This window comes from Xiphophorus couchianus, chromosome 1 (assembly GCF_001444195.1).
Source record: "Xiphophorus couchianus chromosome 1, X_couchianus-1.0, whole genome shotgun sequence".
Lineage (NCBI taxonomy): Eukaryota > Metazoa > Chordata > Actinopteri > Cyprinodontiformes > Poeciliidae > Xiphophorus > Xiphophorus couchianus.
This window is the reverse complement of record NC_040228.1, coordinates 19421104-19440467: the sequence shown is the minus strand read 5'-3', so window position 1 is coordinate 19440467 and position 19364 is coordinate 19421104. Positions and strand designations below refer to the sequence as shown.

General features: G+C 38.8%; 1 protein-coding gene across 3 annotated transcripts in view; it reads left to right on the top strand.

Moving 5' to 3' along the window:
- The window catches only part of LOC114145417 (dedicator of cytokinesis protein 3-like), a 56584-nt gene extending 38014 nt beyond the window's left edge, over nt 1-18570 (top strand). Inside the window, exons 27-54 of one of the 3 annotated variants that reach the window (XM_028018989.1) lie at nt 14-112; nt 253-347; nt 523-598; nt 727-827; nt 929-987; nt 1654-1802; nt 1913-1998; nt 2097-2123; nt 2217-2312; nt 2391-2451; nt 2532-2625; nt 6258-6406; nt 8003-8089; nt 8342-8446; nt 9540-9681; nt 9943-10109; nt 11560-11646; nt 11729-11908; nt 12013-12096; nt 12187-12303; nt 13130-13251; nt 13846-13981; nt 14129-14210; nt 14701-14816; nt 14948-15038; nt 15135-15257; nt 15450-15532; nt 15841-18570. In XM_028018989.1, coding sequence (XP_027874790.1) covers nt 14-112; nt 253-347; nt 523-598; nt 727-827; nt 929-987; nt 1654-1802; nt 1913-1998; nt 2097-2123; nt 2217-2312; nt 2391-2451; nt 2532-2625; nt 6258-6406; nt 8003-8089; nt 8342-8446; nt 9540-9681; nt 9943-10109; nt 11560-11646; nt 11729-11908; nt 12013-12096; nt 12187-12303; nt 13130-13251; nt 13846-13981; nt 14129-14210; nt 14701-14816; nt 14948-15038; nt 15135-15257; nt 15450-15532; nt 15841-16449 — 3423 coding nt within the window. In that variant the 3' untranslated portion in view covers nt 16450-18570. Of the gene's footprint in view, nt 1-13; nt 113-252; nt 348-522; nt 599-726; nt 828-928; nt 988-1653; nt 1803-1912; nt 1999-2096; nt 2124-2216; nt 2313-2390; nt 2452-2531; nt 2626-6257; nt 6407-8002; nt 8090-8341; nt 8447-9539; nt 9682-9942; nt 10110-11559; nt 11647-11728; nt 11909-12012; nt 12097-12186; nt 12304-13108; nt 13252-13845; nt 13982-14128; nt 14211-14700; nt 14817-14947; nt 15039-15134; nt 15258-15449; nt 15533-15840 lie in introns of all 3 variants that reach the window. The other 2 variants (XM_028018983.1, XM_028018977.1) reach the window with 2 other exon arrangements.
- The last annotated feature ends 794 nt before the right edge of the window (nt 18571-19364 follow it).

Sequence of the window (19364 nt, the reverse complement as noted above, 5' to 3'; positions counted from 1 at the left end):
CTTCTCTCTGCAGGGGGAGTATGTTTCCTGCCTCCTTTCTCTCCTCAGACAGATGACAGAGATCCACTTCCACCATCTTCTCAACAGTTTCCATAGCAAGGAGGAACTAAAGGCGAGAGAGTCTAAAAGTCTGATAACGTCTTTGCTCAGTTCTCAGTTTCAGTCCTGAGCTGACATCAGGGAAAGTTTGTACAGCCGTCTGTTAGCTGTACACTTGGACTGAGCAGATTTTTGTTGCATCTTTTCCTGCAGGAGTTTCTGTTGAAGATTTTCTGTGTTTTTCGAAACTTGATGAAGCTGACTATCTTCCCCAGAGACTGGAGCGTCATGCGTCTTCTAACCAGCCAGTAAGTCTGCTTCTTTGCTTCTGTTATACGGTTTTTATCCCGCAGATGGTGAGTGAGCAAAGCCAGCTCTCTAATCCAGGGACTTATCCGAAGGTGATGCTTGTGTTGCAAGTTTTTAAGTAAAATGTTTGGCAGCCGGCTAGTTTTTACTTTACAATGTGTTGTATTTCTGCAGCATCATCGTAGTGACGACTCAGTTTCTGTCTCCGGCGCTGCACAAAAACTTCTCTGAGGGAGATTTTGATTTCAAGGTGTGTCTGTGCATTTGCAAACGATGAAAACCTACAACTCCATAAAACCACTAGATATTTTATGCTTTTTGTGTAATCATTTAAATGATATTACTAGCTAATTATGTGGATTTCTCTTTGTATTTTAGGTGTGGAACTCCTTCTTCAGCCTCACTGTCCTCTATATCAACCAACCCAGTCTGCAGCTGGAAGCACTCCCTCCTGCCAAGAGAAAGAAAACCCTGGACAAGTAAAAACCTCCCTCAAATTCTAAAAATAAACGTGCATTATTTTTTTTTTTATCAGATAAATGTATCTTATTACTCACTTCTAAATCTTCTCCTTTTGTAGGCATGGCGATTTGAGAGTAATAATGGCATACGAGCTCTTCAGCATGTGGCAGAAATTAGGTGGGTCAGCTGTCACTCCCTTCATCAATAATCATTTAAGTGAAGTATTTGCAGTACATTACAAATGTATTATGATTTATTTAAATATTTTGCTTCCAAAGTTAGCTTAATCACAAATTTGGAGCAAAATTTCTCTGTTTTTTAAATTTTTCATTACTTCATGTTGAAATAGGAGTCACTCAGTGGTTACAAAAGGCTAATAAATTGAAAGAGTGAAGCTGTTTCCTGTCAATACAGAAATATTAATGTGAGAGAAACTTTAAGCAGCATCTTTAGACATTTTGTTTGCAGCAGTCTTTGACAAAAGCACCATTCAAGACAAATTCTTTAGGAGCTTTCACGTTGCTTCACAACAATGGGAAGCAATGCAAAGTCTTAGGCTTGACGTTTCTTCTTTTCTTATTTGGTGCTTTTGTTCTCCACCTATTTACATATTTAATTAAGCGTACCCATGTTGTACTGAACTCTGAAATTATAACATTAAGGGATTTTCAAAACCCCTTAAAGATCTTAAGGATCAGTATCATTTTAAAAAGTCTTGAGGCCTCATAAGAACGGTTTAAAGAAATTCAATGTGGCTTAAAACACCATTTTGTGTGTATCCTGTATATATTTAACGGAGTTGTTCAACAAACACTTCTGTCTGTATCAATCAATTTCAACCAGGTGACAACAAGCCACACTTCATCCCAGGAATGATGGGACCCTTCCTTGGTGTCACCTTAGTTCCTCAGACTGAGGTCCGGAATATTATGATCCCAATTTTTCATGATATGATGGACTGGGAGCAAAGGAAAAATGGCAATTTCAAACAGGTTAGTATAAAATGTATTTGTTATAAAATCCAGAGTGTGTGCCTCATCCATATGGCCCACATAGCTCTTTGTCACAAAATGTGCCTGTTCCTGGACGTTCATACCTTCAGGTGGAGGCAGAGCTGATGGATAAGCTGGACAGCATGGTGTCGGATGGGAAAGGCGATGACAACCACAGAGAGCTCTTCAGCTTGTTGTGAGTGTCAAACAAATGCTTAGTGAGTCTATGAAGGAAATATTCTGTTTCTTTAAGATCTTGCAAATTGTTTCCCTGTTGTTTTTCCATCACAACAGAACACAGCTGTTTGGTCCTTATCCAAGGTGAAGAATAATCTTTGCATTTTCAAAAGCTGAAAAATTGTGGTATTTGCTTCCTGTACTTAATATCTGTGGTCAATGTGTGTTTTCCTCCAGCTTGCTGGAGAAGATTGAGCAGGAGACATGGAGGGAAACTGGAATCTCATTTGTGACATCAGTAACAAGACTTGTTGAGAGAATACTTGATTACAGGTATGCTAACGTAAAGCATACCTATATGCTATAATGATGTTGTTTTCAGGGCTTTAAAAAGTCAACTTGTACTTTTAGGGACTGCATGAAAGGGGACGAGATGGAGAACAAGAAGATCGGTGGTTCAGTTAACCTTATGGTGAGATATTCATTACACTTCCGGTCTTATGTGATCATTTTGTAACCTACTTTTTATTTCTTGTTCTATTGCAACATCAGAACTTCTATAAATCAGAGGTGAACAAGGAGGACATGTACATCCGCTACATCCACAAACTATGTGACCTGCATCTTCAGGCGGAGGATTTCACAGGTAACTTTCAGACTGCAAGTACATTTATATCACATAGTTTGGTACGACTCAAAGCTCACTTTGATACTGTAGAACCTTTTAGCAGCTGATTTTTAAAGTACAACTACGTTGTTTCATTTTGATTGAAGGTGATCTCTGTTTTATTGACCCTAAAAATATTGTGTCTGTTGATATCAAAAATAACTTAGCCAAAAACAAAAGCAAAACAAAGTAAAATAAAAACATTCTAAGACAGGTGTAACTTTTTTTACTCGAACTTGGGTATCGGATAGATTTCTTTCTTTTTTTTCTTCTTTCTTTGTCTTGTTTCTTTCTTTCTGTGTGTCTCTCTCTCTCGTTGTCTCTGTTTTTTTCTCTCTTCATGCAAAAGGAAGATGGAGCATCAAATTTTAAAACCTGGTTTAAAACCCCCATTTTATTATTTGCTCCCACGCAGATGAGCATGTTAATAGATAGGAGACTTCCAACCTTAAAAATCAAACAAGAGTACAGAGACTCCCTTGATTAAATTCATGGTCTAAATGTCAGGTAGATAATTATGTGCTTCTGGCATTTACTCTTTTATTCTTGGATTTATTATTTATTATTGCTTCTTAGAAAAAGATTTACTGTGCATTTTGTATTTTAAAGTTCCCCTTTCAGTCCTGTAAGCAGAAAATCAGGGGAACTTTGAAGATTATATCCAACAGGCTGAGTAAGTGGCATTAAAGAGTGTTACTCACAAACTAGCTGCTTCATTATGTATAAGTATCCATATGAGTCATTAAAAACACGTTGGTCTGTTACACAGCTCAAATATTATCAACACTGTATATACTCGTTGACAAATATAACATTATGACCGTGAATTTATTGATGCTTATTTTGTGAAATACAGTTATTACGGTGATAACACATGACATAATGAATTTTGTAATATTTTCCTGTTTATTTTCAGAGATTAGCATAATAATAATAAACAGTGTAGTTTATATTATTTTTCTCTACTACAATTAAATAAATTTGTGCTTCACAGTTGCAAAGGGTGCCGTTAAAAGGCGGACATCTCAAATGATAAAGATTAAAAAGAATCTGCTGGTAATCAGATTGACTGGCCCAGACCAGTGTCCAGCAATTTGGAAAATCCCACCTTTTTCCAATTATTGAATTCACCATACCCAAGCATTACAGATGTAATGCTTTAGACCTGAAAATTGCCATGTGAAATACCCTCAAAGTTACTTATTTTTAACATTATTGAGATATTTGAAAGTAAAATCATAGATTTATTAAAAAAATTAAATTTCCTTTATTTAATCAGGTAAACCCCGTTGAGATCTAGATCTCATTTTCAAGAGGGACCTGAAACAAACTTCACTCCCCGTCGGGGAATTTATAAAAGCTATTAAAAAAACAAATACTATCTCCTACGTGTTGAAAATTCAATAGGCTCATATCAAGAGAGAGCAAGACTTTCAGCAGATAACAGGGAGGACTGATCATAGTATATTCAATCAGGGAAATGATGACAGCCTGTTGGAAATGTCAGATTGAATGTAAAAATACAAATTCCTTGAAGAAATTAGATAAAGCTTTTCTGATCCCAGTTCACAAAATAACAGTGAATCAGATGTCAGACGTACAAGTAAGTTAAACATTTGCATATACCAGTATAGCAACCAATATATTTATTTTACCTGTTACTACCTTTTAATCTGTTGTAACATTTAGAGCACAAACATTGACTAACTGTTATAAGTTTTGTTATTTGGTTTGATTTTTTTGGACTGTAGGATATTGATTTTTAAAAAAATGACTAAACCCCTGTTTGTACGGCAAGCTCTCTCTCACACAAATGGCATAACAGCCTATTTGTTCTGATATAAAAACCCATGACTCCTCACCGGATAAGAAAGGCTAAGAAAGAAGTCGTGAATCCTTTTATCTTTAATCAGCTGAAATTCATGTTGGCAGGTCAATTCTTACCAGAACCAACCACAAAATTCTGATTGCTCCATTCCTACCAGAGATGTTGCTCTTCCTCCTCTCTTTTGCATGTGTTAGTTGTGGCTCTGCTGACTTGATTTTGCTGCAATCTGCACTTCTCAACTTCACTCTAATGGCGTGTGCTTTTACCTTGCTACTCTAAAGCTGTTCCAGGGTGCCTTACTTGATGTGTCAACACACTAAATGACACTCATGCAGTTTTCCTCATGACTGGGCCTGATTTTCTTTTTCCGTGTCACTGCTTGAAACACACATCAAGGGGTCCAGGGCACAAACACAGCCAGAAGTAAGCCACATGGCGAACAGTAAGAGACACAATGGTGGGGGATGGAAGCTATTCCCTTAAGTGAACAGTGTGTGTCATGGAGGGTGGCTAACAAAATACATTCCAGGCTTGTAACACAACAGCACTGGATTATTTATAGTAAGTTATATTTTTTATGACTGCGTATTTTATGCATTGAACCAATGACAAAGGCGGATCACAGTCTCTCACTGAACTAAAACAACATGAGGACTCTTAATCAACTTGACACCACGCGACCAATTTAAAGCTAATTCTAACACAAAACATTTTGAATGGAAACTCTTTCGAACAGATGGCATTTAATCATGTAATTCACCAGAATAGAAATGTTGGTGGACGTTTTTTTTTTTTTTTCTATGAGATGCTGATCTGCAGAGTAGGCACTCACGTTCTTAGATTAAAAATAGACCTTTGGTTCTAATTTAAGCACAAGCAGTTCTATTGTGTTGAAACAGCTGAACAGACCTCCTCCCACCCGGGCGACAGAAGGGAAAGCTTCAATTGTGTGCCTTGATTGGTTCATTCAGATATTTCCTACAAGTAAAGGGGGCAAATGTTTATTTTTAGAGACACCAAATTATGTCTAGTTTCATCTTTCAAGCCCTTGGTGTGTGCATAGAGGAAGGTTAACCAAAATCTGGCAGCACAGATGTACAGTGTTATGGTTATTTTTACTGTTGCTTTGTTTAAAGCATGAATGTTCTTGGTTCATATCAAAGCTTTTCAGGCTAAAGTTTGCATATTATCATTGAATCTTTCTGATTTCAATGTACTGGTTTCCTCATGTTAGGTGTTCATAGAAGCAAAAAGAAGCTTTTAAGACATAAATATTGTGCATTTAGTGCACTGCTATATGACACATAAAGAGATGTAACAAAGGTATGTAAAAATATAAATAAATGGTAAAATATTTTAATTGGACCTTTGGAACTCTACAGAAAATCTCCTGTCTTGGAAGAAGTGGTTATTGAGATCTTGTGTGCTGATGCAAGTTTAAATGACCATTTAAAAAAAAAAGGTCTGATTTTGTTTTGTGTTTTGAAACATATTGTAATTTTAACAACTTTCTGAGCCTGGAAATGAAGGATTTAAACATCCTTAATGTTCTTTCCACCTCTAGTTACCGTCTTGCCAGCATACAGTCACGATGCTCAGGCCATCTTGTGTATTTTTGCCACTGACTGTGTTTCATGTCATACGCCATCTGTTCCTGAAATAAATGCTAATTATACATTTCTGCTTCTCTTTAAGGCTTAGTCTCTAAAAAAGATCATCCCTTCATGTTACTTTGCTATATCAAGCATTGTTATGTATTTGTTCATTTGTTATTCGTTTACAGAGGCAGCGTTCACTCTGCTGCTGTACTGGGAGCTGCTGCAGTGGGAGGACCGGTCTCTGAGGGATTTTCTCCACTACCCCTGTCAGAGCGAGTGGCAACGCAAAGAAAACCTGAGTCGTAAAATCCTCCACTACTTCAACAAGGGAAAGGCAAGTGATTTTTGTTTTGTTTTTTACAGCTGTTTCTTTTATATTTTACATTTCCTATTGATTTAATTACTGTTCAGTCTGAGTCATTTTCCTGTCTCTTTTTGTGAGGAAAGGGAAAAATTGCGGTGAAATAAATTTGATCTTTTTCCAAATAAAACTTGATTTGTGTGGTTAAACAGAAAGGAGAAGGTTGAAACTCAGGGGTGCCTCAGTCCAATCTTTGAGAGTTATCATCCTGCAACTTCTCCAGCACCTGAATCAAATGAACTACTTGTTAGCAGAACTTTGCAGAGCTGAATTACTGCTGCTGAGGGAATTCAGCTATCTGACTCAGGTGTATTGGAGCAGGGATTGCAGGCTGGTAAGTCTCAAGGAATGGACTTGAGAACCCTTGTTCCTGGTACCATTTCTGTTTAAGATTCTTTGTCTCTGTTGTTGAAGGGTTGTTAAATTTTCATCATGAACGTGCAGCTGATTAATTAATCACTTATTAACTTTTTCATTCTTCTTCCTTAATCATTTGCAAAGGGTTTGCATGTTACTAAAACAACATTTCTTAGTGGATTATATGCTGCAGAATTGCATAGTTTACACAAGTTAAAGAATCTTTTAAAGTAAGTTAAATTTCTTAGTATGAAACTTACAAATATCTAATCATATAAACAACTACTTAATGTATGATTTTAATGTTTTAACAGGTCGATATGGAGCTAATTTCTGATGTATTTGTATATTTTGTAGGGAGCTATATAAATAACTCATGTAAAAGTTTTGCACAAATCCAGTGCTTCATACTGAGGAAGAGCAATCAGTTCAAATGTAATTTTCTTTCCAAATCTCTCCTCCCTGGCCGGTGTTCATCCGAAAAATTAAATTAGTTGACCGGCCCATATGCTCTGCAGAGGAAAATGCCCAGTGGACAAAGGTAGCAGCTGAAAAGAAATAAAACCGTCATCTTTCATTAATTTATTGCTTTCTCCTGCAGTTATTGCTATATATGAAGGGAAAAAATATAGAGCCTCCTCAAGCAGTGAGTGTTAAACTTTTTATCCGGATAAAAATAGCCCAATTGGTGGTTAAAAAGCACCTGGGAAGTTGGTACCAGAAGGAATGTAAAGATTTGGAAATTAACCCTGCTGCTTTCCCTTGGCACAAATTAGAAACTGCTATTTGATGAAATTATGGAGAATAAAGAGTTAAAACACCAAGATATCATTGGTTCTGGTATTTTTGTGAAAATACACCATCCACAGCCAACCCCAATGGAGGTTAATTTACAATTTTAGAATACAAAAGTCTAATTACTTCCCTCCTAATAAGATGACCTCTTTTGCCATGAACAAAGATGTTTCTTAGATTGCCAGTTAAAACATCTTTGTTCTTCATTCAGTCAAGCTCCTAAAAATGGGTGGAGTATCCAGAAATTTTACTCAAGTAAACGCTTCTGTACGATCAAAACCAACTTCCTCAATCCTTACACGCAATAGACAAATATAATAACAAAATTGATCATTTTAATGGTGGTTTTTGGCCAATGCAAACTAAAATTTTTGATTCATTTTTCATTCTTCCATTATCTCTTTTATATGTCTACAGTGCTGGGAATATGGGATCTCTCTCTGCCGGGAGCTGGCTTTCCAGTATGAGACTTTATATGATTATCAGAGTCTCAGCTGGATACGGGTAGGTAAAGTGCCGCACGCAACGCATTTCTGCTGCTGCCATCAAACAAGAATTCTCTGTGATGCTGTAAAGGAAAGATTTTCAGCTCCCTCTGTCACTGTGATGCTCTGTTGTGGGGTGTGAAGTGCAAACACAACGTCCCAATTACCTGAGCACGCCCACGCTCCTCTGGAAGCGCAGGGGATTCAGTAAAGTGTGTGATTAAATTATTATTCATCATGGCTCCGCTGCTTGTTTGTCTTTGTGTCACAGAAAATGGAGGCAGCATATTATGACAACATCATCGAACAGCAGAGGATCGAGCCGGAGTTCTTTAAGATGGGCTTCTATGGGAGGAAGTTTCCTTTCTTCCTCCGGGTAAGAGACTGCAGTGATCGGAAATCGGCAGGAGACCATGTCTGTTATTCCCACAAGTAACTATTGGGATAGCGGACATTTCTTGTGTAGAAAAGATGGACTGCAACTTGTTTAAATGTAATGTTAAACTTGTCTGCCGCTGGTACAAAATGCTGCTGTGCGTATTTTAGCAGAAACACATAAAAGAAAATCCTACTGTTTGTTTTTAAGGTCTTAAACAACCTCGCCCCGCCTTATTTCATAGAGTTTTTCCACTGCTATGCTCTCACTTGGTCACTTGGTTCTGCTGACTAGCTTCTTCTGGTCATTCCCAGTGGAAGCTTTGACAGATCAAGACCTTCGATATCGAGACCCCTAAGAAAAAGAATGCTTATAAATTTGACAGGTCCTTTCACTGTCCAGTTTTAAAACTCGTCTAAATATATTTTACTCATTTGCCTTCAACTCAAATGAGACTAGAGTTTACTTTATTTTGATAAAAATAAAGCTTTGTTTTACTATGTTTGGAACGTTTTTGTTTTTTTTAGTAATTTTTATTGTTGAGGGTTGAGCTTTGTCATTTTCTTTTAATGTTTTCTTTTATCTATCTCCCATGTTCAGCACTTTTTTTCAGCTGTGGCTGGTGTTTATGTGCTTTGTAAATAAAGTTGTTGTTGATGTTTATGGTTGGGGTTTGGCTGCAGCCAGTTTATTGGAGGATTGGAAAAAAGCAATTGTTTTAAATTTGATGCATACAGTCATTAATAGCTGCTTCTTAACTGCTCTAGAGAAAAGGATTTTCATTTTAAAACTACAACCTTAGTGTAAAATATATTATATTATGTTAATGTAATATTAATATTAAGCTTTAAAAATTAAATCATATCCAGATTCTTTCACACCCTGTGAATCACAGTGGAGTCTTTTGGCTGTTTTTCTTTTCATAGTAAAAAACTGGAATTGTGAGTATTACCATCACTGCAGCTTGTGCTGTTGGTGCTGAAACGGTAAAAAAAGATGAGGTTAAGTTATTTTCAGATCCAGCAGGCTTGTGCTACAGATTTTAAACTGACTGTACAGTGAGGTTTGAACACTTCCCTGCTTTTTTCTGCAGAATAAGGAGTTTGTCTGCCGTGGTTACGACTACGAACGGCTCGAGGATTTCCAGCAAAGGATGCTGGGAGAATTTCCACAAGCCATTGCAATGCAGCACACAAACCAGCCTGATGACACCATCCTGCAGAGCGACGCCCAGTGTATCCTTATAACATCCCTACTTCTGGTGCCGCCACTCAGAGATTAAGATGTTTTGTATTAATAGAACAAGTTAATGATGACTGAAAAATGTTGCATATTAAATAAAAAAAAAAACCCAACTAAACCTCAATCTGTCATTGTTCTTTCCAAGTCAGGCAGTAAAAGCATTTCCCCTCCATCTCCCTCCTTCTCTTCCCCCTCTGTGAACATGTACCAACATTTGACTCGTCTGTCTCTTCCTTGACATGTGGCTTCCCTAGACTTGCAGATCTACGCAGTGACTCCAGTTTCAGACATCTCTGATGTGCCTCAGCTGGAGCGTGTGCCTGAGAGGATCAAGAGTTTCTACCGCATAAACAATGTCAGCCGCTTCCACTATGACAGGCCTTTCCACAAGGGGCCTAAGGACCGGGAGAATGAGTTCAGGGTATGAACAGGATTGACACTCTCAGCTCAACTCAGCCTTTACTCAAAAGAGTAATAGTCCAGGTGTAGCCTTTTAACACTTGAAATGGATCCAAGTGTTGAAACAGCAGGTAATTAAAGCAGCAGTGATAAACGTCTCAATTGATTTAGGTTGGTGTAATGCCCCCTGGTGGCCACAGCGGAAGCCACCAGCTTTTTTTTTTTCTTCTTCACTTAGTTTATCCCTGTTTTTCAGTTAAGCCACTATATTAACAAACATTTAAGATATGCAGTTTTGGAGGTGAACTGTGTTGGATGGTTTTTTTATTCAGTGTTTAAAAAATAAAGACGTCTTCATTAAAATAGAGTTCAAATGCAAAATTGTTTTGATTATTCTGGACAAACCTAATTTCTGTAGCATCTAATTGGATTCAGTTTACTTAAGCAGTGTCAATTCACAACAAACATCATTTAACATTACAAGACAAACAGGCACAATTAATATCCAATCACAATCTAACATATAACCTAGCCAATCCAATTTTTGCCTTTAAAATTTAGTCATTTAATCACATTCCTCTATATGTTGTATAAATATAGAGTACAGTTGTAAAACTGTACCATCAATTGGCTTTGGACCATGATTCACAACAGGGCTGTAAGGGGTGCAGGACTTATAGATGTTCAATTAAAACTTCAATGAAACAATACTTCATCTAGCAAAGCCTAGTTTGAAGTTGTTACATTATCAAATAAATGAGTCAGTTTGCTTGTGAAATTAAAGACTAGAACTGAAAGCCAATGAGAAGTGGTTTGTCAAGCTATATCACAAACCAAAGAATTGTAGTCAACTATCATTTTACTTTAGTTATCAGGTATTTTGGTTTTCCTTGCTTAAACACTGGCTTTAAAAACATAATCAGACATTTATGAAATGCAAACCATATATGTGTATATTTTACCTCAGTATGTTTGAAAGTTTTTCTTTTACTATTAGCTGACATTTCTGATGTTTTTCCCAGAACTAACTGAGTTTTTATAGGAACATTCATACCTTTATAGTAATTGGACAGCCTGTGGACACTGATTTTGGTTCAGAGATGAAGAGTGGCATTAGCGGATTTCACAAACATCTGTAGAAACATTTAATCTGTAAAATATAGTTAGAATCTTAGTTCTTTCAAAACTGTAAATAGTGTTTACTACAGATGAAATGTAAAAAACAAAAACAGCCTGGGGCACTTCAGAGACTTGCTTATGCATAATATTGTAGTTTTGTGTGACACAGTAACCCAGATTTAAAATCAAACCACACAAAGTGTTAAGCATGTAGGTCACCAGTCTACAACTGTGTTTCTGCCTGCCAGGTTTTTTTTTTTATCTGCAAAACACAGTCAGATGCCCACTGGGTTTAACTAATATTAGACGATGCCGTTAGAATAACCGCAGCTTTTTATCTGCATTTTCAACAGAGTCTGTGGATTGAGAGAACAACCCTGATTCTGGCTCGTCCTCTCCCTGGGATCGCCCGCTGGGCAGAGGTGGAGAGGAGAGAACTGGTGGGCTCATATCAAACGTGTAACACATCGCTTCGTTCAGACATGTAAGCAGCTTTAACATCGGCTTTATCTGTGTTTTCAGGTGGAGGTGAGCCCACTCGAGAATGCCATTTATGTTGTGGAGAATAAGACCCAGGAGCTGCGGACTTTGATCAGCCAGTACCAACACAGGCAGCACCACGGCAACATCAACCCGCTCAGCATGTGTCTCAACGGCGTCATAGATGCTGCTGTGAACGGCGGCATCGCCAGATATCAGGAGGTAGAGCTTCAGGGCAGAGACGAAGGGGAAGCAAGTGAGGAAGTGGTGAGTGTTGAGTTGTTGCTGTGAGAAATCTTTATCTTTTGTTTGATTTTCTGCAAAAGGCCTTCTTCGATAAAGACTACATCAGCAGTCACCCCGAAGACACAGAGAGAATCACGCATCTGAAGGATCTCATGCAGGAGCAGGTCAGATTCAATTTAAATACTTTAGTAGATTTAAGAATGCTTTGGAAATAGAAACATCTTGTTTTCTTTTCTTTTCTTTTCTGATGTCAGGTGCATATTCTTGGAGTGGGGCTGGCAGTTCATGAGAAACTGGTGCATCCAGAAATGCGTCCTCTGCACAAAAAGCTTGTGGACCAGTTCCACATGATGAGGACAGGTTTACACCATGTGAGTTTTGATTTTTCTTTTTTAAATATACTTAACATACTTTGTAAAAAAAAAAAAAGAAAAAAGACTTTTAAACTTTTCCACATTTTGTTTTGTTACAATCACAAAATTCAATGTATTTATTAAAAATGGGAACAGGGAACAAAATGATATCTGGCTCTCAAAATTGTTTACCAAGAAAAACTGAAAAGTGTGGCATATGTATGTTTTCAGCCTTCTTGAGTAAATACTATCTATATAATATCTTTCTCTACATGTGAAGCCCCAAATCTTTTGAGGCATATTTCTATAAGCTTTGCACAGCAGGAGATCAAATTGTTTGTCTTGCAAAATAGGGTATGCTCAGTTAAAATAGATGGAGAAGATTTGTAGTTGTCAGGTTTTACTTGGGTTTAAGTTTAAACTTTGACTAGGCCATTCAAACATTCAGTTTTTTTCAGGATGTCATGTATTTAGTTCTATTAATTTTTCCATCAGCTCTTGCCAACTTCCCCATTCCTGCTGAAGTAAAACATTAACACATCACGATGCTGCCACCACCATGTTTCAATGCGAGGGTGATTTGTTGTGCACTTTTAGTTTTCTGCCACGCACTTTTGTATATACATCAAAAACTTCAAGGCATTGAAGTTTGTGGTTGAAGCATGAGAAAATGTAAAAGGACTTTCACTCTGTCAACATTCTGTGTTCAGTTGGGGGTTCCTGCTGGCACACAGACATCTTTTCATATAAATATTATGCTTTTCCCTCGATCCAGCATGTTTGTGCTCATTGCTTGTGTGAGCAGTGTAAATATTTAGAGTAGTATGTGATTGGCTCCCAGCAGTGTGTGCCCGGCATGGATCGATTCGGCCCTGCAGGCTGCCCAGGGGTCAATTCTCCCAGAGGTATCCTCTCCTCGCACAACCACATGAGCCCTGAGAGCGTCCGGCTGATGCACAGACACAGGTCAGTCACTCAAACTTTCATCCTTTCATTTGCGCCGCATCGCTAATTTTAATCTGGGATTGACACTTCTAGGTGTGGTCTGGCTTTTTAAATTGCTTCTATCTACCCATTTTCTAAGCTATTAATCTAAGAATTGATCCCAGAGCAAACAATGTTTACAAGTATTTTTCCACTTCAACTGGGTTACATGTTGAAGGGATTGGTTCAACTATAAATAATTATTAATACACGCCAAAGGCAAGTATCAGCTAAATTTGTAATATAGAAAAAAATACCAAGTTGGAGCACCATATCAGGGAATAATAGCCAAATAGATTTTAGTCTTGGTTATTGTTTGTAAATACCTGCCTATTAAGGCTAAGATTAAACACAATATAAGATTTCATTACCATAAATAATTCAACCTTCAAAAGGAGGCCAAATTAACATTGAACTAATTGTGAATGTGGGATTAATAGTTTAATGCCTAAATTTTTCAAACTTTTATAAACCAATGACTTCAATGAAGCTTAAAATGTTTGGGACCTCTGAAGAAAAGCAAAATTTACAGTAAATGTCATTTTTATATTCTCAAACAACATGTTGGTCCTGCAGCCCTCTGAATTTGCAAGGCTCGATCCGTCACTCATCCTCCTCCCTGTCCTCTCACACATCGAGTGAGGCAGGAAACCTGGTCATCATGACTGACGGCCTGATGGGGGAGCACCCAGAGGAGTCCATGCACATGCAGGCAAGACTTCTTAATCTCATTGAGATTGTGTGTGGAATTACCCATAATTTCTCATCTATCTGTGGTTTAGAAATGCACATAAACTGTCTATTGTTTTCTCACGTTACAGTTCAGTTTTTTAATCTTTAGAACATGACTTTTTTTCAGCCGAGCCCGTCGTCTTCTAGTTTGAGTTCAATCCGCTCCAACTCCTCCCAGATTATAAACTCCGCTCCATCAAGTGCCAGAGGTGAGAGGCATAAATCCAGAAGGTCATGCAAGAAAATTATTCACTCACAGATCTGTTCATCAAACTTCTAATATTTCTTTAAATTGGTGACGTTTGTGGCATGAGTAGGATCTTTTACACACACTCACCCCCTCGAGACACGTACCTCTCTACTAATAATTGCTGTAGGAATATCAATTAAAATTTCAATTTCATTAAAATCACATGTTGAAAATTATCTGTACCTTTATTAATCAATAGAAAAGTCTTTATTTACATCAAAGCTGTCTAGCGTTTTGCATGTTCCTATTGGAACAGCGAGGCATGTTGCCCATATAAAAAATGCCCACTGCTTTTAAATATACAAAATAACAATAGTTCAGCATAGATTTAATCCATATGTTTATAACTCATTAACAATGTGGGTCAATGAGTAATTAACAGGGTAATTTTCTCTGTTTTAGTAGAGAGATGTTGATTAACACTTTTTAAAAAATAATTTTCTGTGTAGGCTCTCCGTCTCTGCCCGATAAGTCCAAACACAACCGAGAAGTGATGATGCTTCTGCCGTCTCACCGTGAGAGGGCCAACAACTCGATGTATTACAACGTGGCAGAGAATGGACAGGTATGGACGATCAACGCTACCCTGAAAAACATAATGCGTTACAACACTGCCTGTGAGATCCTCTTGACTTTCTGATGCAACAGAAAAGAATATATATGTTTTTTTTTCTCTCTTTTAATTTCTCATCTTAGCAACAGAATAACCACATGCAGCGTGCCTTACTTCAGCAAGTTAGCCCCTGTAAGCCTTGTGCTGATCCTCACATGAATCTACCAGAGAAAGGTAAGTCAAACAAAGCGAAATCTTACAGCATAGCTGAGTTGCTGGTGGTGTGTGTTTTTTCTTTCATGCGAGGCCTTGATGTCGTTCTTCCTCCAGTGTTTTCCAATGCTTCCAGCAACTGGAGTCTGGATGGAGAGAACCGGGAGCAGATGAACTATGTCCCGGCTTCTACCGGAGGAGTGATCATGCCCCCTGTTCCTCCCAGATCCTTCCCATCAGGTACCGTCTCACTGCATCTCAGAATTTAGTTTTTAACATCTCGTTTTCAGTTGGGATTGAATATTCTGTGTGCTATGATGGCTGCCAGCAAATACAGACCTTATTGACTTTAGAAATGCTCATAAATTTCTTTTTTTTTCTTCACATCAGTGTAATTTCTTCCTAAATTCATATATTTGTTTTTATTTCCAGGACATTTCATGATGCACTGTGATGCATTTCACCACCAAAACACTGATCCTCCTCCGGCTTTGCCAGTTCGATCTCTCCGAAAGGTATCAGCGACTTTTGCTTCAGAATTTAAATACATCCAGTAATGTTGGTGGTTGAAGATTGCAGTAGATTCACAGTGACAGATTCTTTTTCTTATATTTTTTATTTGTACGTTTCACCTGCTCCATAGTGTGTCTGGCTCTTTTCACCCTCCAATGTGTTTGATTGAAAGAAGGATGTCTGGTGTATGATAGAGAGAAGGAAAAATTTATATATTTGTGTCTGGAAAAGTCTAGAAGTCAAAAATTGCTAATAATTTTTGCTATGCAGAACCTCACTCCTGACAGCTGCTGCTTTTTTGTCTCCCCAGTCTCCTCTCCACCCTATCCCCGGTTCCCCCACTAGCCCTCAGTCAGCTTTAGGTGGAAGTAACTCCACGCTGTCAGGCAGCGCCAGCAGCGGCGTTTCGTCTCTCAGCGAGAGTAACTTCGGCGGCCAGTATCCCGATCCTGGTCCCATCAGGAACGACGCCTTGGAGCCACTTCCCAGCCATCTGTGGTCCCCCCCTGATGAGTACATGCCTTCTCCCTACCTTCACATCCACTACGGTGGCACAGAAATTGACTCCATTGACCCCGTTCGACCTTTTCATTACCGCAACCCCGCTTCACACCCACACGGCCACCCTCACAGTCACCCTCACTCCCACCCTGGGCTTGAGAGCCACTCCCATGGCCCCTCCCAGCACCACCACGTTCCCACTCACGTTCCCCATCACATCCCCTACCGCAGGCCACAGCCTCCAGCCGTGCCGCCCAAACCCTACCTGAGAGAGGGCTGCATCCCCGAGGAGGAGCTAACTCCTCAGCCCATCCCACTGCCCCGCAGGATCTTCCACTCCCCCCACGGCCACAGGGAGGACCCAGGAAAACATCCTTGGGAGCAGTGCATCAGTGAGGAGCACGAGGAGAACCAATGAGGGGGAGGCTCCAATCAGGGCGATCTTGTCTTTATCTCTTCATCTGCACTGAGCCATGACAGCAGTACCAGAGCGTTTTGTGTGAAGCATGTGTGTGTACCGGGTTGATCCCTATCACCGTGTATTTTATCGCCAGTGCACATGAAGGGATGAGAAGGAGTGAAAATCCACCAAGCTGCAGTCCGAGGCACAAACTACCTTCGCCGCTCCACATGGCCTCCGAGGCAGGATTCAAAGAAGAATCTGCAGAACAATAACACAAAAGTACTCTGTTCAAAAATTGATATTGATTGTACACAGCTGTACAATTCGTCTGTGAGCATGTTTTTTCATTTGACAATTATATGATTCAACGGTTTTTGTGGAACATTGCAACCAACACGGTGCAGTATTAGCTTTGAGCGACCTTAATTTTGCTTTCCATGCCAGTTTTCACAGCAAATAAACTGTTACTCACAGTGGATTGACTTCTGTTGTTTAAACGCTTCATAAATATGAATAATTTTTTTGATAAATTTGCTACATTGTAGTGTTTTTGAAGGCTTAAACCCATTATGTTTTTTTCAGACAACACTGTTAAGTGCTCCTTAATAGTGAATCATATCAGATGGTGCGCCGCTATGTGTGTTGCTGCTGGACTCCCATAAATCTCAGCTCATTGAAACTGAGCCTGCAGCTCTCCGTTTGGACATGAGCTACCAATCTCCCATCCGTACCACGTGTATGGACAACTACGTGAATGTATTCAGATGAGATGTTCTTCTTGTAACCGCACAAGCTGCAAATCCCAGTTTTCTGTTCAAGTGCTTCAAGTCCAGTTCTTATCTTAAGTCTTCGTTAGTTCGTTAGTCCTATGTACGTGGCAAAGATATCTACAGATGAACGAGGGACTGCTGGGAAAACGGAGGACAGAGGCAAACTCGTCTCGCGCCTGTCGGCTTTCATGTTCATGGCGAATACAGGAGGAAGACTCCTCTTCACCCCCCCTCCCCCGACACTCGTCTCTGCTGGACTCCAGTCACTAACCTTCCTCTCCACTTTTTTCCTTCTGCGTTTGCCGTCAGGTCAGCGGTGAGGTTTGAACCCGCACAGCTGCTGTGGCACCATCTCTCCTGATGGTGTTGGAATCGCCTACCTGCCTTAAGTGCACTCTAATGCAGTCTGACCTCTCACCGTTTAGCGGCAGCCATGTTTTTTTTCACTCTGTCCTCTCGCTGAAGGAGAAAACAAAAACAGAGCAGATATCGACCTAGTGATGTTTTTCTATGGTTTCATTCTGCTTTGGTTTCAGATTGCTGTTTGTTTTGTTGTGCTGATACTTCTGCCCTGCCTGAAGCTCTTTCTCATTCACCTTCTGCTGTTTGACTCTGATGAGGGAGAAGGCTGAAGATCAACAAGGTGGAGAGCAATGCTCCTTTTTTATTTATTTTTTTGCTTTATTTTTGTGAAGTAGGAGAAACTGCGTTGTTTTTTGTTCCTTTGTTGGTTGGAAGGATATAGCTAATATTTTACTAATTCCTTGTTTTCCTGGCAGATTTTTGCAGGTGGATGCTTTGTGTTTGTGTACATCAAGTTGTCAGCTGACTAGACAAGATCTATTTTTGTATGTGAGATCATCAGTTGTGTGTGCATATCACAGGAACTGACAGAAGGTATCAGACAGGCTGCTGTAGTTTGTATGGATTTGAGGTTACTAGTTAAATGCGGCTTTGAGAATAACAGGCGACTGAAGTGATACTCAAATAGGATTTTTCAATGTACATTCTGTTATTGTACATACAGCAGTATTGTGAAATATTTTTTTGAGATTTATTGCAAAAGCCCTAAAAAAAAGATTTATTGTTGTTTTGTGTATATACATGTACTCAAGAGATCAATGTAATTGATAAATATCTATAATCGGTGTTTGGGAAAGGACAAATTCATTAGACTGTGGCCTGTCTCCACCATACTTCTCATATAAATACTTTATACACTTTTCAATGTGCTTTCCTGTACATATGGTGTTAGCATGATCAAAAAGTGTTTCGTTGTAAAAGTGGTTTTCCTACTCCAATAACTGCTGTGGTATGGAATTCATTAACAATGCCAAACATTAAAGACAATCTTTTATCAGCTCTACCTGCTTTCCGATACTCTTTCTTCTGTGCTGTGCTTGGAGGGCGCAGTGTGTGGCCAGCAGAGGGCGCTGCTTGTTGTTGGTTGGCTGGTACCATCCTGCCAGCCAAGCCCGGATTTGACATGCGTTTCTTATTCTGCATTTAAACTGTTATTTCACAGTCAGTAAACACACAGAAATGCTGAAAGGTGAAGTTCTTTTAGGTAAAAAGGTTCATTCAGTCTCACCCAGGTCTGATAAATGATACTAATTTTATCTAGAAAATAAAAATTTTAGTTAACAGGTAGTTTTCAGCATTAAGCCTTCATATTTTTTGCTCACACTTAACACACAATTTTTCTACCAGATAAAAATTTAGACATGTATGTGCTTTCTTCAGCGCTTTTTCAGGCAGAAATAAAAAAAGATTTGTGGCTGAGTTGTAAAGGGAGAGGAGCCAATTTTAGAGCAAATTTACATAATCTAAAACAACTGAAATCAAAATTTTTTTTTCTTTTTTTGGACTGCTGCAGGTGCTTTGTTGCCCAATTTTACACCACAGTGCTTTTCCATCAGATTTTTTTTACATTAAAATCTGTGTGCTACAGAAACACGGTTACAATTTAAAACATGACAAGTGCTTCTTGTGAAATGTCAAAAACACACCCCACAGTATTCATCTGACAAACCTCTGTTAGCATCACAATTATAGATCTTCATCATGTAAATGTGCTGTGTGACCAATGGAGACAATGAATGTAGAGCCTTAGAAAAGTATTCAAACCCGTTGAAATTCTGGCAATGTTTTTATACACTA